Below are 27,861 nucleotides of genomic sequence, written 5' to 3'. Positions count from 1 at the left end.
TTTTCTCCTGGCGAGAAAGGGACACTAACTGGGACTTGAGGCCTCACCTTCCAGTTTAATTTAAAGCTCTTAAGTTCAGACCACATTCCGCTGTTAACTATGCCCTTAGAGTGCTCTGCAAGGGCTCACTTGAGGTCCACTCCAAATTGATTCCATTGGGTCGGCATCTGGGGCTCTTATTTCAAGCATGTAAATTTGCTTTGCATTAGTTGCCACTCTAATTCACAGTCCGTGCCCTTTTAGCTAGACCTTAACTAGAACCATGGCCCTTAGATTGCACTTTTAACTGGATATGCTGTGGTGTTCCCCTCCCCCATGCAACCCTCTTCCTCACATGGGGCAGCACAAGCAGGGCTGCTGTTCGTGTCTCAAGTGCTGTGTACTTTATTTGCTGGCCAGATCTTAGTCTATTCCATTTCCACCAGCAGAACTTCTTCTACTTTCATCTTTCATCAGAGTCTCATGGGGAGTCAAAGTAGACCCTCTCCCCTCCCGTCACCTCTTATTCCAGGGTTGTTGTTCCTGCCGACAAGGGAGCAGGAACCATCTTTGTTGCAAGTAAGGCACCTCTTCTTCTGCTTGGGTATATTACCTCAAAACTCCCACCATTACGGACCACTGGTCACTGCTGTTGTGCTCCGAGTGCCTCTCCCACTGCAGTATTGATTTTCAGTTCAGGCTCCAGGGAGAAAGTGGGTGGTAACATCACAGCGAGTATTTCCATCTTTCATTGTATTAGAGAGCTGGGTGTTTGGGTTAAAAGCTGAAGTGTTACACAGACATGTCAGCCATGTTGGAGTTGCAAGACGACCTGTCCAGTGTCAGAAGAGATGCTTTTTCTCTTTCCTTCTGGGTGGTAAAGCCATGACACTGTGCATTTTGATTATAAGTGGTACACCTTTGAAGGAGTCCATTTTCCAGGCATGCAATTCCTAGGTGGTTAAGAACACCTACTCAAAAAACAGTTCTACAAATGCATTTATTCATCCAGAACATTTAAAACCGGAGCAAAATCTGTAAGATTTTCCCAGTTGAGGGTTCCAAGGCTTTAAATAAAAGAAAATGTAAAACAGTACCTCTAAAGATCCTGCCTAGACCTCTTCCAATGAGATTCTGTCCACCGCCTCGAGTGTGTCTCCTTCTGCCATGAACGAACACACTTATGGAAAAGATAAGAAGGCTGAACTCACCTCACCTCAGTGAAGTTTGTCGACAGCACCACTTTCGGGGCAAAAATGATGAGCAAAGATCAATAGATCCTTTGCCGTCCACTAATATGGCACCCTTGGCCCTTAAATCTGCAAGTTAACTGCTTCTGTAGATGACAACACCCATGACCTCATCGACAACAAAATAGAACAGCAGAAGTGTTGTTTGTCTTTAACTCCACTGCCCTTCTAAGCAAGGTTCGGTCATTAATGGTCCTTTCGTCATTGACCTCTTCATCAACTCCTCTACTGCCACCACCATCTTGAACAGTTTATGCATCTTCCAGGGCCATTTCAATTGTTTCCTTGCCTGCCCTTTCCAGATAGACGGTAATGTTGTTGATGACTGTCTCGTCAATTACTTCAAACCTGACCTCTAGGAATGCTTCACTGGCCACCATAGGTTATTTGCAATTTAGAGTCTTACCAATTAAGATAGTTGTCAAAGCACAGCAGCTAATATTCCAGAATCACTCCTTTAACAGAAAGGTAGGCAGTAAAGTGATGGAAGGTATGACAAGAAGGAATAAAAAGCGTCTACTGCAGCCACAACGGTAAATGGGAAGATCGAAAAGCCTGGGTGCATCAGAACTGAAATGTACTTTTTGTTGTGCGACACAGAACAGGAATATTACTGGTATCCTCACAATTTCTTTGATGGAAGGCAGCTTCACAGGTCCTTTGTTGGAAAGTCCGTGTACCTAACTCTAGTGGTACAGTTTGGGTGCATTTTCTAAATTCTTTGCAGGCGTAATTCATAGGTTTTAAGAAAGCCTGGGCTCCTGCAAAGCCTGTACCATTCCATCCTCCACCAAAGCCAGTGCCTCTGCCTGTAGCTAGTGCTTTAAATGGGAAGGTACTGTCAAGTGCGGAGTGCCTGCACTAATTTAATTTGAAAGAAAGTACCTACACTCACCAGCACTATTGTAATACATTTAATGGGAGAATACCACCACTTCTCAGGACCTGCACTTCTAAATTTCCTTCTACAGCACTACCTGAAGCCGCACCTCAGTAACCTTCATTTGATCCTCAGCCAACATAGCCATTCACTGCTCGCTCTCAACCTACTTTGCTGCCACTCTTCACTTCTTCCACTATTTAAAAAAAATAAGTGTTGGACAGCCACTAGAGCCATATTAATTGCAGTCCATTTCTGGGAATAGGTTTGATGTGCATGAGAAACTCAGCAACTAGATGTACTCACATTATGAATTTGAATAAGAAATACACGAGCTCTGACTTTTTGTTTGCTTGAATCCTCAAGAGAAGGAAACGCAATTTTATTTAGGCATAGGTTTCAGAGCAAAGCTTAAAATCCTTCCATCTATCTGTCCCGAGTCCATGGTTAGAGGGAAGATGTCTCGAAGGCAGAAGTTCTGAAACTGGGGGCAAAATAATCTATTTATTTGGTGCCACTGCCATCTGGTATCTTTGTGACAGACACATCTGGCATAGTTAGGCACAGTTCTTTTAACAAGCTATCCAATGATAGCAGCTCCTATGCTTTAACCATACTCTGGGTGGAAGAGTACACTTTGACTGCCTTAATTGATTCTTCACGTGGTGCTTCCAACATCAGCTTCCACAAAATTGCCAGTGGCGTGGTAATTTGCAGGTGCAGTTGGCTGCACGGCACATCCTTTCAGTCGGATATTCAGTCAAATTCTGACATTTCATTGAACGACCGCAATATATTCAGCAATCCTGGCTAAGTTACCCCAAACACTTAAACCTAATACAGACATGGCTAAGACCCTAGTGACCCTTTAGCGAAGCCTGCTTTATACCTCTTGTATGCCACAGAAATATGAAAACAGAGCATTTATTCATACTTCTCTGGTGATTTAGTCCAGCATTGTCATTGCAACAACCTCAGCGACAAACCGGCATCAAGACTCAGCAGAGTGGGGCTGGGCATCCTAAAGTAGAGGCCATGTCTAGCCGAGACAGATCCGACTGCCAAGCATATATACTCTGTCCATGCAGGGGAGCTGGGGCAGTGTCTAGATTTTCTTCCCAGAATAGCTAGGCATCAGCTCCGAGCATTCTGGACATTGTCTACCCCATAGAATTTCTATTTCTGGCAAAGCCTCCACCATGACCACCAGTGAAGGAGAAAGAGTTGCAACAGGCCATCTTTCATGAGGCAATCCAGAAGCTCTTCATTGAACACACAGTGGAATGTTTACCAATGGCTCAAACCACTTGGACGTTTGAGTTTTTTTCGGTCAGGAAAATGGCAGAACAATGCTGCCCATTCTTGCCCACAGAGTTCTCAATTTCAAAAAGTTGTGATTCAAGATGGTCATCATTCCAGACACCCTGCTGTCTATTATTAAAGAAAATTCTCTAGCTTCCAAACTGTAAAGCGCCTACCTACATCTTATACATTCCCATCAAAGTGAAAACAACTTCTTGATGGAGATAATGCACTACCAATAGAGAGCTTAGCCCTTCACCGCCACATCGGTCCATTATGTCTCCCCCAAATGTAAGGCATCATTCACTGCCAACTTTTGTTGACACTGCGTGAGAGTCTTCCCATTCTTCGATCGATGCCTGGCTTTTCAGGTCACTTCGGAGCCCCAAACCAGTACAGTGGTGCATTCCAGGCACAACTGCTGCACTGGGTGACTCTTCTAGGATCAACAAAAAGTCCATCCTTAGGCAAGGCAAACGGGTACTCTTCTTTAGTGTGTGGAGTTGTGCCGTCACTGTAAAGGTCTCCCACTCCTTTCAGCTGGGCCTGTCAAGTTAAGGAGACACAAGAGGGGGAATGCTGCATCACTATTGGACCTGTTTGTGACTCCAGTTAAAGCTGATTAACAATTTTTCAGCAGCAGAGTGTTGTCTCAGGCCCCTGCGGGAGCAGTTTTAGATTCTCTGGTGGCAGATATTATGTTATGCCTTTTTTCCAATCCCACTAATCCCTAGAATTCTCCGCACAGTGAAAGAGGAACCTTGCAGGATCACCTTAGTGACCAAACGCTAGGGGCCAGGCGGTTCTCGTTCACAGGCCTTAATCTATTATATTCTCGCCACGCTTAATAGCTAGACTGCTTCAGAATTCTGTCATCCTTCAACTTCACTGCAGTGAGATTGTTCGGGCAGCCAGAAAACTTTCCACTCACAACCTACAATTTTGAGAGAGAAAGGCTTCCATTTGGCTGAGTTACAATAATATGGATCCTTTTCAGTATGCTCTACCATCCTGTTCTCTTAACTGCTGTTGGCCAGAGCAGAACTCAAGTATCCATCGATAAGTCTTCATTACAGGATCTCATGAAAAGACCCTTTGGGCCTACTGTCTCTCCAGATTCTTTCTTAGACGATGGCTGTCCTCCTTGTTGTTACGTTAGCTAGGTGTGGGGGAGAGATCTTGGCCTTCTCTGTCAAAGAACCATTCACTGAAGGCAAGGTTATTTTGAAGACTATACCACACTTTATACCTAAAGTCCTGCAATAATTTCATTTTAGCTTACGTTCAAGGTTTTTTCCACACTCTTATGGCACAGCTGAAATATAATCTTACATTCTATGTCATCAAGTGTTCTCTAAACTTCTCCATGGACACAACAAAAAGCTTCTAACAATAGGAACAACTGTTTGTTTTGCCACTGCCTCTAGCGGTCAGCTAATGCCTAAACAAGGCAGTTCCTCCTGAATAACAGCTTGTATCATCGAAAGCCTGACCATAAAGAAGGTGAGTGGGAGCCCATTCCTACAAAGGCATGGCAGTTGTTACAGCATTCTTCGCTAACATGCCTCTTAATCATTTTGGACAACCAGTGATGCGGGCTCCCCCATTAGGTGAGCATTTTTTCCATAAGAGTGATTTTTTCCCCATAAGAGGAGCCCTTTCCTTCCTTCCAGTGATATACTTGCTAATGCACCTTTGTGGCTTTGTGGTTGTAATTTAAGCATGTGAATCTATGAAAGATCCATTGCTAGAGAGAGTATACGTTATTTGCCAATAACTACCATTCAACAGCTTTGGTATCTTTAATAGATCGTCACAAGACCCACATTTCTCCGTCCCAGCTTTAGAAGCGTCTGAGAGGAGTTTTTTCTTTTGGGGGGTCGGGGGGGGGGCGAAGCAATGTTAAATGAGTGTTATGTAAACGTTGCTGTTTAATCTTTGATTATCAAAGAATGACAGCTGGAAACAACCCAAGAACGTGATACATAAGCTGAAAAACTGTAGTTACATATTTCGTGCATCACCCATCAGTGCATGGCAGCCTCTGTGACTTTCTTGACACACTGCCTCCATTATTGGATGTGAAAGACTGCCACATGGGCTGTTTCTTTTTCTCCTAGTCTTAATCTTGAGTTGTGCACTTAGGCTGGACAGCCTTTAAAAACCTGTTCACTAGACACCTGGTCTGTTTCATCCATTTCCTAATACAGATCTTTGTTTGGTCATTTAATTCTAATAGCTCTAACAGAGAGGCGCTGGAAGCAAGTAACAAAAGGTGGACATCTGCAGTAATAATGGTATATGTTCTCTGCTGAGTGATGCCCTATGTGGGTGCTTCTGACAAGCTTCGGTTTGGACTGAAGCAAAGTACTCCATTGGACTTTGGTGGAAGTAACTTCTGCAATACATCAAAAAGATTCTGTTTGTATAAGGCTGACATCATATTTTAAACTGCATAGCCCCAGTGAAGAGGTGTCTGAAAGTTGATTATGGAGAGGAATTGTTTTTCGTTGTTCCAGTTTTCTTGCTGGTTTGTACCGGGTTAAAGAACATTACTAAAGGACGCCAAATGGGCTAGTACATCTAGTGTTACTGTGGAGAATATTTTTTCCATAATCACATTTCGAGATTCTGGTTTTACTGATTGTAACCTAGAAAACACCACCCAATGTAATTTTTGCTTTTTAATTGTAACTGGAAAGCGCTGAATATTGCTGTAATTGTAATGCTTTGATAGCCTCTGATGTTAAATCAGTCCAAGTGTAGTTCCTACCTCTAAGCACTTTCCTATGATGGATGCTCCCGCTATGACCCATTCACCTTTCGTAAGTCATTTAATATGCCATTGTGAATAATGGCAAAGACCTACACCCTCTCCCATTTTGTGAGCATTGCTTGGAGCTTCAGCTCGCTGTTAATTGCATGTTTCTGTGTAGTAGCCGACAGTTTTGCAGCTGAACTCTGATTAGAGTCTTAGGCCAGGGCTAGGGGCACCTATGGGCCCCACCATGTTGTCATCCTACTTCCGTGAGAGGGGGCACAGAGTCTCGCTTTCTGAATGATCATGTGTTAGGACTGGGTTAACAAAGATCATTGTGCATATGAATGTCTCCAGAATCCATGTCCTCCCAAAAATGACTATCAAGCACCCCTGGTCTTCATATTGCATCGTGATAGTCTTAAAGCATGCCTATATGAGCCAGATTCAATTATACAGAGGGATCAGTTGCCTTATCAGGACTTTTTGGTGCCCATGCACAGGTTCAGAAGGGGTCTTTTTGTCTGTTTGGCTTAAACTACGCTGCTTATGGTGAACATCTTCAGTCAGAAAATCCCCAACATATTGAATGCGCTCTAGACACTACAGTTCAAAAACAGGAGGAGCCATCTAGACAATACAGCTCAAAAACATGAAAAGGCAAGCTCTGCTTTTCCTAATGCATGCTGCAACCAGTGCAATTTTAGCTAAATAAGGTGTGCAAACCCCTGCTGAGCTTGTGACCCCTCATGAAGTTACTTTACTTCCTGAGCTCCTTTTTCATACAGCAACAGTGTTTGTAGTTTACAAATGCCCTACAACTAACAATATGCATATACATTCCTTTACAGACTTCTCTCGAGTGACCATGCAGAGCAGGAATAGGTCCAGGTCTGACAATTACACAGTTATTAGCCCATTCCTTTATTGATTCCTCAAAGAACGTGGTAGTGTGACACCAAATATCCCTCAATATATATTTCTTGTCTAATGTAGAAAGTCTTCACTCAGCCAAGCCAAGTTCAAGGAAAGGTTATAATGAATGAGAGGGAGAAGTGGGAAAAAGTAAAGAGCAACTGACACTAGGAATAACAAAGTGCAATAAAAGGAAATACTTTATAAGCTCTGGAAGACCAGCATTACACTGATTTTATAGACAATAAAAACGTAAACTCTTATACCCACTGATTTTTACAATTTTTGTAGACCAAGAAAACACTGTAAAAACTCCACCAGTATTTACAACAAATGGAAACAGAAAACAAGAAATCCCAATCACGTGGGTATTGTAGACCACTGTTGTGCTATAAAGGTACATTTTATGGCCTTCTAACATTACTTTTAAAGCGTAGAGTTTGATATGACCATTGTATAGCTAAAGGGGACTGAAGCATAATGGGTATCGGCAGCATTGACTTTGTACATTGTGTTAGCATCTGCCATCCGTTGCGACGCATGTGACACTGGCATTATTTTGTTTCTGTTCTGCAGTGAAGGAGTTCCTCGCCAAAGCCAAAGAAGACTTCCTGAAGAAATGGGAGATCCCAGCACAGGTAATAGACACACTTTAAACATTGCTTTCAAAGGCATTTGCTGGAGGCCTTGGGCAAAGCAATGCTCTTGTGTTCTCCTTCTCTATGTAATTCTTTTTAATGTTGCAGATTTGTTAGCAATAGGATTCTTGCAGAAAAGAATCCTGTCTAGAAGACATATGTAGAGTTATGGTATTTGTTCAGACAATGTGATAAGAACCATTGGATTTTGAGGGAACAGAAGTTTAATACCGTGCCTAAAACGATTTATATAGATTTTTGCAGTCTTTCAGTACAAATTAGGATAATTTCTGCACCACAAGCTCAGTTGTCTTTTGCTTTCCATTTTCCTGCTTGATTTGTGGCCACCCGACTTCTTATGAGATTACCTATTTTGAGCTGCATTTTGTGTCAGACAAGAACTTAAACTACAGCACTAGGTAGATGATGGACAACATGAAATCTATTAGATTCACCATGACCCGAACCTCTCCTTCAAAGAACACTACTACTTCTTTCTTCATGAGGTTCCTCACTTGAAGTTCTCCCTTCACTATCCTCCTTATTCTTGCTACATTGGTCTTCTGTTATACTCTTACAACAACCGTCCCTTTTAACCACTTGGTTTTAAGCTTTCCATCCCTTCATCTTTCCCTGCCCTTGCATCCCACATAAGTCTACCCCAACTCTCCACATAAACCTCTGGTCCTTTCTACATGATGTCTTTCCACCTCAGGTTTTCCCCCCTTATTCATATTTTCCTTACTCCTCTTCTCCTGTAGTTCATGCTTAATCTAAACTTTCTTTACAATAGCATAAAGTGTTATCCCGGTGCACTCCAAATTTCAACTGTATTATATGTAAACAGTACAAATTTTCTGAGTAGCGCTCTAGACGTCGCACGTGGTCAGTACGTGCCTTTCCATAAGATCAAAAGTGTTGAGGGTAGAATGCTCTATCCTCCAGACTGAGCGCAGAATAAACTGTGAAACACCAGTTTCTTCTCAAAGTTCATCAATATTTATTTTTCTTCTGTATCATACGTGAAGTGTTACATTTGACACAACAAAGTACGAAGCACTATTATTGCATACATAATGAGTTCTTATGTAGCCACATTGTAGATAAATGTATCAATTTCATTGCACCCAATGCATTTCGGGTCATTTGAATTTGACCCTTCGTCAGGGGTCTGAAACAAGGACAAACAGGACCAAATTAGTCACTCAATGATATAGATACGGGAATATATCATAATCAGACGTGCTGAAATGTGCGAACTTAACGTAACAAGTGCTTTTCAACGCTAACCGAAAGCGTGCCGTTTAAACATGCCTTGAGATTATCAACCGTGGACAGAAGATGGAGCTTATAAAATAAAGTAACCGAAGACATTACACACCACCGAGTGAAGTGAGCCGAATAGTGCATTCTGCATAGTCTAAACTGTAGACTTCATGTTCAGTGGAAACCCAACCAGTGAAAACTTTATCCACAATAAACATTACATGCAATAAGTGAGCAAATCATATCACCCAGACTTACGAATAAACGGACGCCGCCGCGCCTCGGCAAATTCAATCGAGTAACCACAATCCTCTGACAATGCCTATCATAGGCCGGTTAGATATCATGTGATCGTGACTGTGACCAATTACGTTGCAGAACTCTGAACTCGCCCCCACCATGTGACGGGAGTACTCGAGCCTCATATTCAGGAAGTGAAACGCGCGCCCGAATATAGGTGCGTAGTAAACATAAGTATAAAGGCATAATACATTAAGTGATGAGAGTAAAGAAATCATGCATTCGGCGATGCACTGTGAAGAAAAATGAGTGCAGGAATATCATATCATATATGACAGGAAACAAAATGAATATGTACATAGTTAAATGACATAAACATGACAAATAAAAAATATACATTATGCAATATCAGGGGGACCAGAATTTTCAAAAGTCAAATGCTGAGGGGTTATTGCATCATAAGAAACACGAATGTTCAACCCGATCATTCAACCCGATGGGCTGATTTGTATTCAGTTTTTTTATCCAGTAAAATTCAGCTCTTAATCTTTGCTTTACTGGATCCAGGTCTGGGCGTTGCGAGATAGTCTCGAGAACCATGAATTTCAGTTGTGCGATTTGGTGGCCAGCTTCTTTCCAGTGACATGCTACAGAAGATTTCGTGTTCTCAAGTCTGATGTTACTCTTATGTTCCGTGATACGGACTTTAATTTTACGTTTCGTTTGGCCGATGTATGTTTTGCCACAAGGGCATTTGATGGCATAAATGCAATTAGAAGTATCACAAGTGCTGGTATGGGCCAATTCAATAGGATAACCTTTGGTGGGATGCATGAAAGTTGTTCCGATCATCACGTTGTTACAATGGATGCAGTTTAAACATTTTAACATGCCTTTCCATGTCTGTTTCTCTTTTTTGGGTATGTTAAGTAGCTCTTTGAGGTTTTTAGATCTCTGGAATGCGAAAGTAATTTTCTCGCTGAATAAATTAAGCAGGTCAGGTTCAGTTTGGATCAAATGCCAGTGTTTATTAACAACACGTTTAATTTTGCTCGAATCGGTGGAATATTTCATAACACAGACAGTTTTTTGTTCTGTTTTTCTGACGGTGGATCCCAATAAAGTTTCTCTCTTCATTTTTCCAACCTTTTCCAAAGAAGTTTGCAAGATGTCTGGAGGATAACCTCTCTGCACGTACTTCACTGTTTGTTGTTTCAGTGACAATTGTAGATCGTTTTCACTTGACATGATCCTTTTTAGTCTGATGTATTGTGATGTGGGCAGATGTTTTTTCAAAGAATCAGGATGGAAACTTTGGAATAAAAGGCTCGCATTTCTGTCCGTAGGTTTATGGAAAACTTTGGTGCTAATAACATCATTACTTAGTACTATTTGTACATCCAAAAATGCTATTGATTCGTTTGAGATGTTATATGTGAACTTGATCCTTTCATTATGCGTGTTTAGAGTCTCGATGTTCATTTCTAGTTGTTCTCTTGAGCCTCGCCAAATAAAAAAAAATGTCATCAATGAAACGCTTGAACATGATTAATCCTTCTGTCCATGTACGATTAGATAAGATGTGATCTGTCTCAAATTTTTGCATAAAAATGTTCGCATATGAGGGAGCCCCCCCAAAACCCATTGAGGTTCCGTTAGATTGACTGAAAAACTCTCCTTTCCACTCAAAATAACTGTGATATAATGCAAACTGCATTAATTCCAGAATCAAGATTTTTTGATACTCTTCAAGGTTGCTGTTCAACAAACACCATTCAAGGGCTTCAATGCCCTCTTTATGCGGGATTGAAGTATACAACGCGATTACGTCGATGGTACATAACCAGTATGTGTCTCCTTGTTGGAATTTGACGGTTTGTAACATATTCAAAAATGAAGTGGTGTCCTTAATGTATGTTTCACTGCTTTGGACAAGAGGTTGCAGGAATTTGTCAATGAATTTACCGATAGGTTCCGAGATGGACCCGCAAGCTGATGACATTTTTTTAATTTGGCGAGGCTCAAGAGAACAACTAGAAATGAACATCGAGACTCTAAACACGCATAATGAAAGGATCAAGTTCACATATAACATCTCAAACGAATCAATAGCATTTTTGGATGTACAAATAGTACTAAGTAATGATGTTATTAGCACCAAAGTTTTCCATAAACCTACGGACAGAAATGCGAGCCTTTTATTCCAAAGTTTCCATCCTGATTCTTTGAAAAAACATCTGCCCACATCACAATACATCAGACTAAAAAGGATCACGTCAAGTGAAAACGATCTACAATTGTCACTGAAACAACAAACAGTGAAGTACGTGCAGAGAGGTTATCCTCCAGACATCTTGCAAACTTCTTCGGAAAAGGTTGGAAAAATGAAGAGAGAAACTTTATTGGGATCCACCGTCAGAAAAACAGAACAAAAAACTGTCTGTGTTATGAAATATTCCACCGATTCGAGCAAAATTAAACGTGTTGTTAATAAACACTGGCATTTGATCCAAACTGAACCTGACCTGCTTAATTTATTCAGCGAGAAAATTACTTTCGCATTCCAGAGATCTAAAAACCTCAAAGAGCTACTTAACATACCCAAAAAAGAGAAACAGACATGGAAAGGCATGTTAAAATGTTTAAACTGCATCCATTGTAACAACGTGATGATCGGAACAACTTTCATGCATCCCACCAAAGGTTATCCTATTGAATTGGCCTATACCAGCACTTGTGATACTTCTAATTGCATTTATGCCATCAAATGCCCTTGTGGCAAAACATACATCGGCCAAACGGAACGTAAAATTAAAGTCCGTATCACGGAACATAAGAGTAACATCAGACTTGAGAACACGAAATCTTCTGTAGCATGTCACTGGAAAGAAGCTGGCCACCAAATCGCACAACTGAAATTCATGGTTCTCGAGACTATCTCGCAACGCCCAGACCTGGATCCAGTAAAGCAAAGATTAAGAGCTGAATTTTACTGGATAAAAAAACTGAATACAAAGCAGCCCATCGGGTTGAATGATCGGGTTGAACATTCGTGTTTCTTATGATGCAATAACCCCTCAGCATTTGACTTTTGAAAATTCTGGTCCCCCTGATATTGCATAATGTATATTTTTTATTTGTCATGTTTATGTCATTTAACTATGTACATATTCATTTTGTTTCCTGTCATATATGATATGATATTCTTGCACTCATTTTTCTTCACAGTGCATCGCCGAATGCATGATTTCTTTACTCTCATCACTTAATGTATTATGCCTTTATACTTATGTTTACTACGCACCTATATTCGGGCGCGCGTTTCACTTCCTGAATATGAGGCTCGAGTACTCCCGTCACATGGTGGGGGCGAGTTCAGAGTTCTGCAACGTAATTGGTCACAGTCACGATCACATGATATCTAACCGGCCTATGATAGGCATTGTCAGAGGATTGTGGTTACTCGATTGAATTTGCCGAGGCGCGGCGGCGTCCGTTTATTCGTAAGTCTGGGTGATATGATTTGCTCACTTATTGCATGTAATGTTTATTGTGGATAAAGTTTTTTCACTGGTTGGGTTTCCACTGAACATGAAGTCTACAGTTTAGACTATGCAGAATGCACTATTCGGCTCACTTCACTCGGTGGTGTGTAATGTCTTCGGTTACTTTATTTTATAAGCTCCATCTTCTGTCCACGGTTGATAATCTCAAGGCATGTTTAAACGGCACGCTTTCGGTTAGCGTTGAAAAGCACTTGTTACGTTAAGTTCGCACATTTCAGCACGTCTGATTATGATTTATTCCCGTATCTATATCATTGAGTGACTAATTTGGTCCTGTTTGTCCTTGTTTCAGACCCCTGACGAAGGGTCAAATTCAAATGACCCGAAATGCATTGGGTGCAATGAAATTGATACATTTATCTACAATGTGGCTACATAAGAACTCATTATGTATGCAATAATAGTGCTTCGTATTTTGTTGTGTCAAATGTAACACTTCACGTATGATACAGAAGAAAAATAAATATTGATGAACTTTGAGAAGAAACTGGTGTTTCACAGTTTATTCTGCGCTCAGTCTGGAGGATAGAGCATTCTACCCTCAACACTTTTTAATCTAAACTTTCTGCCAGGTTTTGCTTCCTCCACTCCGACTCCCCCACAACACCTACCCTGCTTGCTGTCTTCTTGACTCCGTTTTCTTCCTCTAAGAACCAAATAATGACTGGTTACCATATTAAGGCAGTATGTACCACTATCATAGGCCATAAAGGCAATGAAATGTCAGTTTAGAAGCTTATCTATGTCCTTTTTAAAAAAAGATCAAACTGAAGGTTTTTAAATTTTTTGTGCAATAAAGATTTTGTTTTATTAACTGTATAAGAGTACGGATAAAATCACATTTGACCATCTAACAGTAACAGTACAGATATGTATTGAAATCATTATCAAACGCCAAACTGAAGCTTTAACCAATCAGGCAACCTCAACCTTTAGCACACTCCCAACAGAGGCGGATACCCTAATTTCTTTCGTGTCTGTCATCTGGTATAGCAAAACCTCTTTTTTTGTTTGTTTGTTTCTGCAATGCCTGAAACACCAACAAAAAAAAGCCTTTTGACCCTTCGACTAGCGTGAGAACACATTCTTTTTTTTGTGATATCCCACTAAGATTGAACTAAGGAAGACTGCTTTCTTAGTTTTCGAAACAGAAGAGAACAATAACATTTCTTCAACCTCTGCAAAGGTCACATTCACGCAGCCCCAAAACAATACACACACTCTCTCTTGCTCTCCGTCCCTCCCTTTCATCCTGTCTCCCCCCCCCCCCCATACACACACTGGGGACAGTTCATAATGTGAAAGCTATCGCCTCAGGAAGTTATATCTATAAGGATATATCTCCTGCTCTTCACCTGGAGTTTTTTTCCCCTCCATGTCCTCTTAAGGTATGTCAGTGGCAAAGCCCAGGGCTGACAACACTGCCTCGACTACCTCCTCACAATCAACAATTCAATAGTCCATGAGGCTGCCTCTCAGTGACGTCCATGGTCTCGACCTCTGCCCATTCATGAAGGATTTATATGCTTCTTTCCTCTCGAAGAAGTCGTGTCAGCACCACGCCGTCCGAGCCCACCTTCTTGAGGACGGTAACCTACATCGGCATAGTTGACGGTGGGCATGTATGGTAGCATTCTTGACGCCTGTGACCCACCATTGACGTCCTTGCTGTAGTCTCTGGCGGTCGTGTATGGGCACCTTTGTTGACGTAAATGACTCGCCGTCAACATTGTCCTTACTATTGTCGACCCGCAGTCAATGTTCTTGCTATCGTCGACTGCGTTGGTCCACAGTGGCCGCCGATGGCAGTCATCTATGGCTGTCTCGTGATGTCTGTGTGCCATAGAAGTTGTTCTCTCCTTTGGTGGTCGTCTAAATCAGTCGGCAGCAGTCTGTCGTCGATGGCGGGCTTAGATAGCTTTCGTTGACGATGGTCACGATTAAGCTCCACCCTCGTTGACGCCACTTGTACCACCATTCTCTTCTGTCGCTGGCATAGGTCATCAGGGCGAACAGCTTGTGCGAGAATAACACAGGCTGAATTATGTTGTAAGCCGCTCATCTGCTCGATGAGTGGATGGTCAGGGACCAGAGCTTTGCTCCTGATGGCAGGAGTTGTAATGTTCACTTTCATAATAAGGCTGTGCTTTGTTGGCAAAAGTGCAGTAAATAAGGGCACTAGCCAATTTTGGTCAGCACTAAAATGATGGATACCTATTGAAAATTAGCCACTTTCTCCAAGTGACAGGCTATTGCATAGGTTCCCGCACCCGATATATATATATTTTTTTTTTCCCCAGGAGTTGTTTATGCAGTATTATTTTTTAGTGGTAATGGCTGACCAATAATAAATATTACAACAAACTACTCCTGGAGTGCGCCGTTTATTTTTGGTGGAAAATAATTACAGGGCATGGTTCCGCCCTGCTCGCCGGCACCAACCGTGAGCGCGCTGTAATTGGAACTGATTTGGTAAATTTTATATATATTTCTAATGTCTCCTAGGGTAGGATTCAATGACTCTGAGATCTCGCTTCAGCTCGAACAGATTAAAGCAAATTAATCCTTTCATAACACCAAACCCTTTTCTACGTTTCTCTAAGGGAAAACTGTTTTTTTACTACAAATGAAACATGATTCCCAAGGTTGCCCCAGTATTGGAACTTTCATAGATTCCCATGCTTTGTATCATTCCCCGTCGTCAGCCTGGGAGCCTCAGTAAATAGAAAATGCCATAGCAGTATGTACAAAAGAGAAAGAAAGGCCTAGGCCTCATCTCATTTTGTAGCATATCTACCTCATTTTGTAAAAGAGACCAAAATTTTGCAACAACCAATCAGATTAGCCTCACCCCATAGAACCCACATGAGAGAGCCTCAGAGCCTCAGATTTTCTGCCGCACGTTGAAGATTTCTCTTCAACTTTTGGATTTCAACTGTATTCTCTTCAGGATGCTGTTTTCCCCTTTTTTTTCATCATCAGACATGGAGAAAAAAGGCCTTTCTAGACCTTGTGCTACCTGTTGTAAAAGGAGGCGTTAGGTGAATGACCCTCATAAGATGGCATTTATTGCCTGTATTCGGACCACAAGTTCTAGGTAAGATAAACATAAGGGTCCATGAGGGCCGTCTTTTACCTGGTTCCAGAAGCTAAAATCTAGAACAGATCCAGTTTCTAGTATGACAGTGATGAGGCCTCGTCGGCTGCGTCTTCGTGAAGATCTGAGAAGGAATATGATCTCACCCGGTTTCTTGTGAGCAGCGCACTCAAAATGCCTTCAAAAGACCTCCGATGGGTCTGACAGGCGCAGCCCAACTAAATCTCACTGAGGTGTTAAGGAGAGGATGGGACTTACAAAGGAAATTCCTCAAAAAGCCACTAGTCGACGACGACACCGACGACGATGGCAGTGTCGACGACAACATCATCGACGACGACACCATCGAAGACGATGGCAGTGTCGACGACACCGTTGACGACGATGGCTGTGTTGACGACGATGGCAGTGTAGATGACGATGGCAGTGTAGACGACACCGTCGACGACGATGGCAGTGTAGACGACACCGTCGACGACGATGGCAGTGTAGACGACACCGTCGACGACGATGGCAGTGTAGACGACACCGTCGACGACGATGGCAGTGTAGACGACACCGTCGACGACGATGGCAGTGTAGACGACACCGTCGACGACGATGGCAGTGTAGACCACACCGTCGACGACGATGGCAGTGTAGACCACACGGTCGACGACGATGGCAGTGTAGACGACACGGTCGACGACGATGGCAGTGTAGACGACACGGTCGACGACGATGGCAGTGTAGACGACACGGTCGACGACGTTGGCAGTGTAGACGACACGGTCGACGACGTTGGCAGTGTAGACGACACGGTCGACGACGATGGCAGTGTAGACGACACGGTCGACGACGATGGCAGTGTAGACGACACGGTCGACGACGATGGCAGTGTAGACGACACCGTCAATGACGATGGCAGTGTAGACGACACCGTCAACGATAGCAGTGTAAACGACAGCGTTGACGACGACAGTGTAGACCACGATGTCTACATCGTCTACGACAACCGTCAGCGACAGTGTCGACTGATATAAAAAATAAAAAAAAACTTCTGTCAGGGAGAACAGCCTGTGACAGAAGGGCATGATGTAGTTACAGTACCAGATGGTGACTATGCTTCATCTGATGAGGACCAGAATGTGCAACATATCCAAAATCCTGACGCAGAATAGGACGATTATGTTATCCCAGATCCGGCTTCACCATCCCTGGACCTTGTGCATTCGCCTTCAGCTGACATAAGGGGAAGATTTGGCCTTTCTATTCCTGTGGTACAATCAGACTGTTTCCTCTATGATTTTAAAGAACCTTTCAAGAAATCTATTCGTTCCATTCCCATAGTGGAGCATGTTTGGAATGAAGGCAAGATGATGATGCTGTCTCCAGCTACTGTTACTCCGGTTCTACCGCGTCTGGAGAAAAAATATAAGGCACCGGAGGACAGTCCAGCCTGTCTTATCGGTCAACCTAGACCGGACTCGGTTATTTCTCAGGTGACCCAAAGAAAATCAAGAAACCCAACGGCACCCCTGACTGCACCGCCAGACAGAGAGGGCAGGCGCAGAGACAATGTAGGCAAGAGGTTTTCCTCTGTCTAGCTTCCTTGTTAGGGCCTCGAACGCACTAGCAATTTTGGGACGATATGATCGCCAAATGTGGTGCGATCTCTCTCCTTTCATTGATCAGCTTCCAGTGAGTGCCAAAGCGGAAGCGAGAAAGATCCTGGAAGAAGGTGAATGATCTTCATCTGAGATTATAGATTGTGCAATGGATATTGCTACAACGGCTTTTTCATGCCTTAGCAGGTTCAGCGGTCCTTAGGCGTCAAGGTTGGCTGAGATGTACCTGGTTTTGCCTGAAGGTGCAGAATAAAATTCTGGATCTGCCCTTCGATGGAGATATGCTGTTTGGCAAGCATATAGATGATGCTTTACAAGACATTAAAAAAGGATACTGAGATGGCAAGATCTTTGGGCACACTTCAATATCGAAAAGTACCTTTCTGGGGTGTAAGAGGAAAAGGTTTCTCTAAATATGGGGGAGGTTATCAACATCGCTACTCCTCCTATTCACAATCCTCTCAATCATTCAAGCCTCAGTACTCTCAAAGGCAAAATCAATCGACGTCTTTCGTAGTCAAGGAGGTCATGGGAGAGATACTTCTAAACGTCAATAGAGGCTTCCTGGCTCTGCCTACTGGTCCTTCACCCCTTGTAACAGAGATGGGGGCAGGTTTACACATTTTCTTGATTGCTGGAAGATCTTAACAACAGATCGGTGGGTTTTGAATATCGTTCAATTTGGCCATACACTAGAACTTCAAAACCTTCCGCCTCCCAGAGCTCCTCGCGTCACAGAATCAAAACACCTGCATCTTCTCCATCTCGAAGTTTGTCAACTGCTCACCAAGGGAGCGATAGAACCAGTGCCACTTTCTCAAAGAGGAAGTGGGTTCTATTCCAGGTTTTTTCCTCATCCACAAGACGGAAGAAAAGTGACGCCCAATCTTTGATCTGAGGGAGCTCAACACCTATCTCATAAAACTCTTTTCGAATGGTCTCTCTTCAAGACGTCTTACGTCTTCTAAATCCAGGGGATTATATGGCAACTCTGGATCTCCAGGACGCATATTTCCGCGTTCCAATCCACCCAGCTCACAGAAAATATTTACGCCTCACAGCAGTATCCAAGAGCCACTTTCAGTTCAAAGTACTGCTGTTTGGGCTCTGATACGCTCCGCGGATATTCACAAGGGTGTTGGCCCCGGTAGCAACATTCCTAAGGAAACAATCACTGGAAGTTTTTTCCCTTACCTAGACGATTGGTTGATAAAAGATCCGTCTTCTCAGGCATCGACAAAGGCAGTCGAAAGTTACATCCAACTTTTCAATCACCTGGGTCTGCATCTCAACAAGGAAAAATCAGTCTTTATTCCATCCAGGAGGGTCAAGTTCCTGGGCTCCATTCAGGATACAAGAAGCTGCTAGGGTTTTCCTTCGGAAGAAGGACAGAAAAAGCTAATCTTCTCTGCCAACCATTTACAAAAGAGACGATCCCTGTCAGTTCGTCTATACAAGTCTTACCTAGGATCGATCTCATCTGGCATACCATTAGTTCCGCATTGCAGACTGCGAATGCGCCCCTTGCAAGAACAACTGAACATGCGAGGGCACCAAGTATAAAGGTCACTCCTCTCATGAGAAAAGCAGCAGGCTGGTGGGCTATCAAGAAGAACATCTCGAGAGGTCTCACTTTCAGAATGGCTCCATCCCCTCTGATTTTAACCACAGACGCCTCAATGGAAGGGAGCGGCGCTGTCTTACAGGACCTCCAAGTGAGCAGTCACTGGAACGCAGAAAAGCGTTTTCTTCATATCAATCTCTTAGATCTCATAGCGATTCGCCTAGCCTTGCAGGCTTTCAGGCTGAAAGTTCAAGACTCAACCGTGTTGGTCAGGACGGACAACACAACAGCCATGCATTACATAACCAAGCAGGGAGGTACAAGGTCTCATTTGCTCTCGAAAGAAGCCCAGGGAATATGGGAATGGGCAATTCTCCACAATGTCGTTTTTTCAGCAGAACATCTACCAGGCACTCTCAACACAACAGCAGACACCTTGAGTCGTCTGAAAGCGACCTGTCACGATTGGGAATTGGATCAAGACATTCTGGAGGAAGTGTTTCAACGCTGGGGAACTCCAACAATAGACCTGTTTGCAACTCCAGAAAACAGGAAATGCCAACTCTATGCAAGCAGGGATCACCATCGAGGGTCGCTAAGGAATGCTCTTTCGATGTCTTGGTTAGGCGCACTTGTTTACGCCTTTCCTCCAAATCCCCTAATCCCACAGCTTCTCAGGAAAATAAAGATGGAACCTTGCAGGATGATCTTAATAGCACCAGCGTGGCCACGCCAATTCTGGTTCACACAACTTCTCCTGCGTTCTCAGGTCCATCCATTTCACCGATGTCCCATTCCATCTCTATTAACAATGTCCCAGGGACAGGTGATACATCCAGATCCTAGTTCTCTCCATTTGAAGGCCTGACTCCTGAGCACAGAGAATTCCACAGCTTAGATATCCCTCAGGAATGTAGGGAGATATTAACTCAAGCTTATGCACCAAGTACAAACAAAACCAAACAAAACCGATCGTGCTATATGGAAGTGCTTCTGCCTGTGGTGTCATCGTGAACACATCCATCCATTTCAAGATTCAGAAGAGCAGCTTCTGGTTCTTCTCTCTGGTTTGCTAGAATTATCAAACAGTTCCTGAAAGGTCTTTTCAGTGTTTTTCCTCAAGTGGGGCCACCACCTCCGGCTTGGAATCTCAATGTGGTTCTGGCTCATCTCATGAAACCTCCGTTAGAGCCTATCCACAGGGTCGATTTAAGATTTTTGTCTTTGAAATTAGCTCCCCTTTTAGCCCTCACTTCAGCTAGGAGAATAGGAGAGTTGCAAACTCTATCCAATTTAGAACCTTTTCTACAGTTAAAAAAGGACACAGTGTTTTTCAAGACCAATCCAAAATTTAGTCCATAGGTCCCTTCAGATTTCCATTTGAACGAACCAGTGGTTCTAAAGTCATTCTTCCCTCGACCAACATTCCCTGCAGGAAGGTCTCTACATTATTTAGATGTCCAGAGATGTCTCAAATTTTATCTTGCATGCACAAACGATTTGAAGAAATTATCTCAACTTTTTGTGGCTTTTAGTGCACCGCAAAGGTCTTCCTCTCTCAAAACAAGGAATCACACGCTGGATTTCAAGTGCAATTCATTATTGCCACCAAGCAGCAGGAAAGCCGCTGGAGAGACATGTACGAGCTCACTCCACAAGATCCGTTTCATCTTCGGCAGCTCTCTTCGCTGGAGTCCCTATCAAAGACATTTGTAGGGCGGCTACATGGAGCAGTGCCCATACATTCACAAAGCATTACTGCCTGGACTCTTTCATAAGGAGCGAAGCGGCAGTAGGACAAGCAGTCCTGAGGAGTCTTTTCCAATGAGAGGTGAGCTTTCCCTTTTATCCCTCCTTCCTATGATTGCACATTTTGTATCACATAATGTTTCTGATGTATTGTTACAAGGTATATGATTGTCATATGATGACGGTTATGCAGAGATATTGTAATACTCAGGTGACAATGTGCACTGGTGACTTACTGCTAGCTACTCTGATACAAAGCATGGGAATCTATGAAAGCTCCAGTACAGGGGCAAGAAAACAAGTTACTTACCTGTAACTTGGTTCACCAGTATTGGTAACTTTCATAGATTCCCATGCGCCCACCCTCCTCCCCTGGGAAAGCTCAGCCTTCAGCAAAAATGGTTACTGATACACAATGGCTGCAAAATCTGAGGCTCCTAGGCTCTCTCATGTAGGTTCTATGGGGTGAGGCTAATCTGATTGGTTTTTGCAAAATGTTGGTCTCTTTTACAAAAAGAGGTTGATATGCTACAAAATGAGATGAGGCCTAGGCCTTTCTTTCTCTTTTGTACATACTGCTATGGTATTTTCTATTTACCGAGGCTCCCAGGCTGACGACGGGGAATGATACAAAGCATGGGAATCTATGAAAGTTATCAATACTTGGGAACCAAAGTTACAGGTAAGTAACTTGTTTTCTTCCATCACAATTTTATCTCAAGGAACCTATCGTACTTTTTATTTTTCTCAACTCCACCACCACCTAAAAAGTTTCTCAATACCTAAGGCCTCAAGCAATATCTTAAATCCACACTGATTTAATTTGGTTTATTTCAAACTAAATAAATAGAGCAACCAGATCAGCTATTGGTTTCTAGAGCATAATATACTCTGGGAAGTTTACTGATCAGTGAAACCATTACAGAATAAGGTTTCTACATCTTTTCAGTTTTTGCCTCTCAAACGTTGGCCCACTTGTAACATAGAGGGCATTTGCACAGAATAGAAATATTGTATACACTTCGGCTAACCTTGTTTCACGAGGTTACTTCAGTATTGGAGCTTTCATAGATTAGATCACATGTTCGAATCATTCCCTGTTGTCATGATGGGAGTTCCCAGTACATTAAATAGTAGTAGTAGTGATAAAGGAAAACTGGTAGGAATAGACTAGAATAGGCCTCAGAGTTTATTAACCTATCATTGTCGTCATTAAAAAAGAGTCCAAAGTTTTTCTTTATCCAATCAGCATCAATCACCCTCTAGAACACCCCTTAGAGAAGCTCAGAACCTCAGATTTTCTACATCACATTGTGCTAGGGAGTCTCCTCTGAGCTCGGCTCCGTTTTTTCCAATCTTCAAGCAGATTTTCTGGACTTCAAATTACAGTAAAGTGACTTTATTTGTTATATTTTCCCAAAACAGATATATTTCTGTTATTTATATGTGTTGTTTGCCACAAATTTGACTGAATCATGTCAGAAAAGGCTAAGAAGGCTCTCTTCAGAGAGTGTGCCACTTGTCTGAAAAAGAGACTGTATGTGGAAGACCCTCACAAAGAGTGCATTTATTGCTTATACCCTTCTCATAAGCGCCTGACCGCAAGATATGTCGCACCTTCTTGAATAAGACTCTGAGACCGTGAGGGAAGGCTTCTTACTTGGCTCCGAAAAAGGAAGATCAGGTCTGATCCTGTGTCCGACTCAGAAAGCGAGCAGTCTACATCATCAAAGATTTCCCTCAAAAGAGAGAGGGATTCTTTGTCAAGAACACCACTTAAAATGTGCCAAAAAATCCTCTCAGTAAAGGTTCTCTCAAGAAAACTCAGCCATATAAATCTGTTTCTGAGCCAAAAACTCTACCTCCAGACCTTAAATTGACTTTTAGAAAACCTTCTTCAGAACCATCTACAAGTTCTCTGCCACTGAAGAGGGATTTGGCGTCGACAACAAGCGGATGTTTCTCAGGGACATCGACATTATTCTCTACAACCTTGTCAGCGTCGACATCTGTCGTAGTCTATCTAGGCCCCGATTTAATCAACTATCCCTCTGACATTGTTGACTAGAATCTCTTCTCTGTCACTAAAGTTAAAACCGCCAATGGAGAAGTTGCCATCTACGAGATCGTCATTTTCATCATTGACGAAGATAGAACAGCTGCAATAAAGTCAACGAAGACACCGTTGTCGACTAGGTCGTCAACGAGGTCACCATCGACAGTACCAGCGTCGACAGATTTGTCGTCGATGAGGAAGGAAATGCTGCAGGACGTCATTGCTGAGCCCAACGCGGTCACCGTTGACGCAGCCGTCGACGGTGACTATCTCGTCGACGAAGGCTCCTACATCAGGACCAAGGTATATATCACCATTACCAAGGTATATCGCCTCACCGAGGGAGACCGATATTAACCCCAGAACATACATCACCAAGTAAAATTACACCTCTTTTACCCACTCATCTTCTGGAAGATGAAGATTCAGAAGAGGATGGCCCCTTTGGCCCTGCATATAGTCAATTAGAACTGCATGCCAAGTATCAGCCAAAGGACAATGAGGACCAGGAACTAGACGATATGGTTTACTATGCACAGCCTGAGCCAGGCCGGCAATATTATCATCAAGAGATGGTGACAGTGCCCTCTGCTTTAATTTCGGATCTTTAGTCAATGCTGAAAGATTACCGCCACTGTTTCCCACCTGCAGTTCAGGTTGCTGTCTCTCCGCCTATAGTGGGGTCAAAGGTGCAAAGATCCACTCCTACCAGACTGTCACTGCCAAACACTCCGCAGTCTGTGGCTCTCCAGGAAACAGTTTCATTGGATGAAGAACGTGAAAGAGAACTCTGCGACACGGGCACAGAATGGGTAAATTATTCTCTCTCTCTGCTTGCTTCACCTACCCCTCCTCCGGTAGACTCGCCACCAGAGGATATAGGAGGGTTTCATAATCTTTTGGAGCGTGCAGCAAAAATATTTGCCTTACCTCTTCCTTCGAAGCAATCCGACTGTTTTGTTTATGATTTTAAAGAACCATATTGCAAATCAGTTAAAGCCATACCAATTATCGATTGCATCTGGGAAAAGAGGATACAGATTATGAAGACTACAGCATCCATACCGGCTGTGCTTCCACGCCTCGACAAAAAATATAAAGCTACAGACAATGCACCAGCGTGCCTTACGGGACATCCAAAGCCAGACTCAGTGGTTATGCAGGCAGCTCCACGCTGCTCAAAGAACCCGGTAGCACCCCTTTCGGCTCCTCCTGTTAAAGTCGGCAGGCGTCTAGATTCAGTTGGGAAAAAGTTTTCATCATTGTCAGCGTTGACAGTGAGAGCAGCAAATTCTCTGGCGATTTTAGGGTGCTACAATCGCCAAATGTGGTCTGACATTGCTCCCTACATGGATCAACTCCCAGAGGATGCTAAAGAAGAGGTGAAGAAGATATTACATGAAGGAGAGAGGGATTCAGTGAAATAATAGATTCCGCCATGGATGTTGCCATCACCGGTTTCAGACAGCTGGCAGGAGCGGCGGTTCTCAGAAGGCAGGGCTGGGTTAAAACCACCTTATTCCGCCCGAGGTTCAAAATAAAATCAAAGACCTCCCATTTGACGGAGAGGATCTTTTTTGAGCTCGAGTGGAAGTAGCCCTCAAGTCAATAAAAGAGGACACGGATACTGCCAAGTCTTTGGAGTCACACCAATTTCAGTAAGCTATTTTTCATGGTTCCCGTGGGAAGGGATAACAATACTATAGGGGAGGCTATCAGCAATTTCTATACCCTTCGTACTCATCAAGTCACCACCCTTACCGTTCCCACTTCCAGCAAAAACAGTCTCCGCAGACATCCTATGTTAAATCTAACAGACGAAAGGCAGCACGACCAGGCAAGGATGGAGGACATAGACAATGATATCTCAGTCTCTCGCTCCAAATCCCTCCCCACATTCTCCTTGTTTTTTCCGATCGAAAACTTGCAACGGCATTGGGAACATTTCCAACCACCTTCTCTAATGGCAAACCATTACAACAAGTAGGTCCTACATCTGATATAATTTGGACACTCACTGGAATTTATCCAAAGACCACCTACAACCCCACCACAGCCTTTTCACCAAAAATGCCTCCCAGCTCTTTAACAAGAGGGCAAGATAATGCTCTCCAAAAGAGCTGTAGAAAAGGTCCCAGGCTGTCAGAGGGGCAAAGGTTTCTACTTCCGTTTCTTCTTAATCCGAAAGAAGCTAAGGCAGTGGGGACCAATCGTCTACCTCAGAAGCCTCAATCTTTACCTGAAGAAGCAATCCTTTTCGATGATTTCTCTGCAGGAAGTTCGGAGTCTTCTAAACCAATCGGATTACATGACCTTATTGAACCTCGAAGATGCGTATTCCCATATCCCTATTCATCCAAAGCACAGGAAATATCTGATGTTTTTGGTTGCCGGACACCATTTTCAGTTCAAGGTGTTTGGTCTCAAGTCAGAATCCAGGATTTTCGCAAAATGCCTCGCGCCAGTCGCAGCATTCCTGAGGCAAAGCCAGCACCAGGTTTCCCCTTATTTGGACGAATGGCTGATAAAGGCATCTTCCGAGTCAACAGGGCGAGCATCGACACAAGCCTGCACATACCTTTTCCATCGACTGTGTCTCACTCTCAATCTGGAAAAGTGCAAGCAGACCCCATCGCAAAAGATAGTAAGAGCTAAGCTAGAAACGGGGTGCTTGAAAGCCAATCCTGCGGAGGAGCGATAGCGACGACTTCTCGGGCTGGCGGCATCCATAAAAAGAAAAGTTTCTTTCAGTCTGACTATACAAGTCACTCTTGGGGATGATGTCTTCATGCATATCTCTGATCCCATTTTGTCGCCTCAAAATGCGATCTATCAAAGAGGAGCTGGACAAACAATGGGCACAGTCCAGAGTCTCATTCGACAACATGGTCAAGGTAACCCCACAAATGCCAAAGGCCTTGGAGTGGTGGTTAGACAAAAATCATCTGTCAGTAGGGCTATCTCTCAAGCACACGCCGACACCCTTTGTAATCACCACAGATGCATCCCTGGAGGGCTTGGAAGGTGAGCGGCAAGTGGCATCGGACTCAAAGTCAATCAATCACACATAAATGTCCTGGAATGGAAAGCAGTCTTTTTAGCCCATGAAGCTTTTCTTCCCAGAATACAAGGTTCATCTTTGCTTGTCCGAACTGACAATACAACAACGATTCATTACATAAACAAACTGGGCGGCACATGATCTCATCTGCTATCTAGAACCACACAAAATCAATGGGATGGGCTATAACTCACAAAATCAAAATCAGAGCAGAGCATGTCTCCAGGAATACAAAACACGATTGCGGATTCACTCAGCAGGCTCACAACGTTCCACGAGTGGGAACTACACCAGCAGACTCTGCAGGGCATCTTCAGTCGCAGTGGCACCCCAGAGTAAGATCTATTCGCAACTCTCCGGAACTGCAAATGGCGGTACTATGCAAGCTGGCATCCGCAACTGGGGTCATGGGGGAATGCATTTTCAATTGCATGGTCCGGCGTCTTTGCCTACACCGTTCCCTCACACCTTCTCCCAAGAGTCATCAGGAAGATGAAGAACGAGCCCTGCAAGCTGATTCTCATTGCTTCAGCATGGCCACGGCAACACTGGTACCCCGAACTGCTTCTCCTCTCCAAAGTCCCGCATATCTGTCTACCAGTGTTCTCCAACCTACTCACGATGAACCAGGGAGAGATCCCCCATCCGGATCCCCGACACCTTCACTTATCGGCATGGCTCCTGAGTTCAATGATTTCCAGTATTTAGATATTCCTGATGACTGTCAAGCTATCGTGGCCAGAGCAAGAGCAGATAGTACCAACAAAACCTATTGCTTCAAGTGGAAGCGTTTCTGTACCTGGTGTTGTCAAGCATAAATGCATCCATTTTCCTCATCTCCAGAACAACTCTTGCCATACTTCCTACAATTGGCGCAATCAGGTTTGGCACACAGTTCTATAAAAGTCCATCTAGCAGCCGTTTCTCATTACAGAAGGACACTTTCCTCTCCACTGTTGTGGTCCTCCAGGATAATCCAGGAATTCCTCAAAGGTTTGTTCCGTGCCTACACTCTGGTAAGGCCTCCACCTCCGACATGGCACTTAAATACGGTCCTTTCACAACTCATGAAGCCACATTTTGAACCGATTCACAGGACAGAGATGAAATTCCTATCGTGGAAGGTATTGTTGCTTCTTGCAATAACGTCCGCCTGGAGAGTAAGTGAAATACAAGCTTTTGTCACAGAAGAACCATTTTTACAATTCAAGATGGATGGTCTTCTGTGCACAAATCTGAAATGTATGCCAAAAGTTCCTTCGGACTTTCATCTGAATGAGCCGTTGGTATTAAAAACTTTCTCCCCAAACCCATCAACTGATGTGGAAAGAACCCTCCATTCGCTAGACGTCAGGCGTTGCCTCAAGTTCGATCTACAAAAAACAAAACCCTTTCGCAAGTCTTCTCAATTATTTGTAACATACAGCGCTCTAAGGAAAGGTTTCCCGCTTTCTTAAGCAGAATGTATCTAGATGGATATCCAGTGCTATACTATTTTGCCATCGCAATGTGGCAGCCTCTACAGCATTGTTTGCAGGAGTATCTCTTACAGAAATTCGCTGTGCAGCTATATGGAAGAGTAGACACATATTTAAAAGACATTACTGTATGGATTCTACAGTCCTAAATGACTCAGCGGTGGGACAAGCAGTGCTTCGCAATCTGTTTCATTAAGGTGTGCCATCCCTGTATACTCGCCTACCTTTAAGGCTGTAGCACATTTTATATTATAAAGTATTTGTTCTGTTGAATGGGTGTTCGAACTTGTTTACCAAGTATTATTTCCTATGATTGTGACTACCAGGTGGACTGATATTTATTTATTTAAAGATTTACTGTGGCATTATCTTGTTATGCTGTTCAAGGCCATTATAAATGTGCTACATAACTGCTTGCTACTCTGATTCAAGCATGTGAATCTATGAAAGCTCCA

The 27,861-nt window shown here is 43.3% G+C and overlaps 1 protein-coding gene across 5 annotated transcripts in view; it reads left to right on the top strand.

The window, feature by feature from the left end:
* Window positions 1-27,861, top strand: part of PRKACA (protein kinase cAMP-activated catalytic subunit alpha) — a 777,054-nt gene that overhangs the window by 383,765 nt on the left and 365,428 nt on the right. For all 5 annotated transcript variants that reach the window (XM_078681383.1, XM_078681393.1, XM_078681402.1 and 2 more), the window contains one exon: window positions 7,661-7,722. In XM_078681383.1, coding sequence (XP_078537509.1) covers window positions 7,661-7,722 — 62 coding nt within the window. The remainder of the gene's footprint in view (window positions 1-7,660; window positions 7,723-27,861) is intronic.

The sequence above is a fragment of the Lissotriton helveticus genome, chromosome 1_1 (genome assembly GCF_964261635.1).
Source record: "Lissotriton helveticus chromosome 1_1, aLisHel1.1, whole genome shotgun sequence".
Classification (NCBI taxonomy): Eukaryota; Metazoa; Chordata; class Amphibia; order Caudata; family Salamandridae; genus Lissotriton; species Lissotriton helveticus.
Note: the sequence above shows the minus strand (reverse complement) of the source record. Positions and strands in the feature narration are given on the sequence as shown.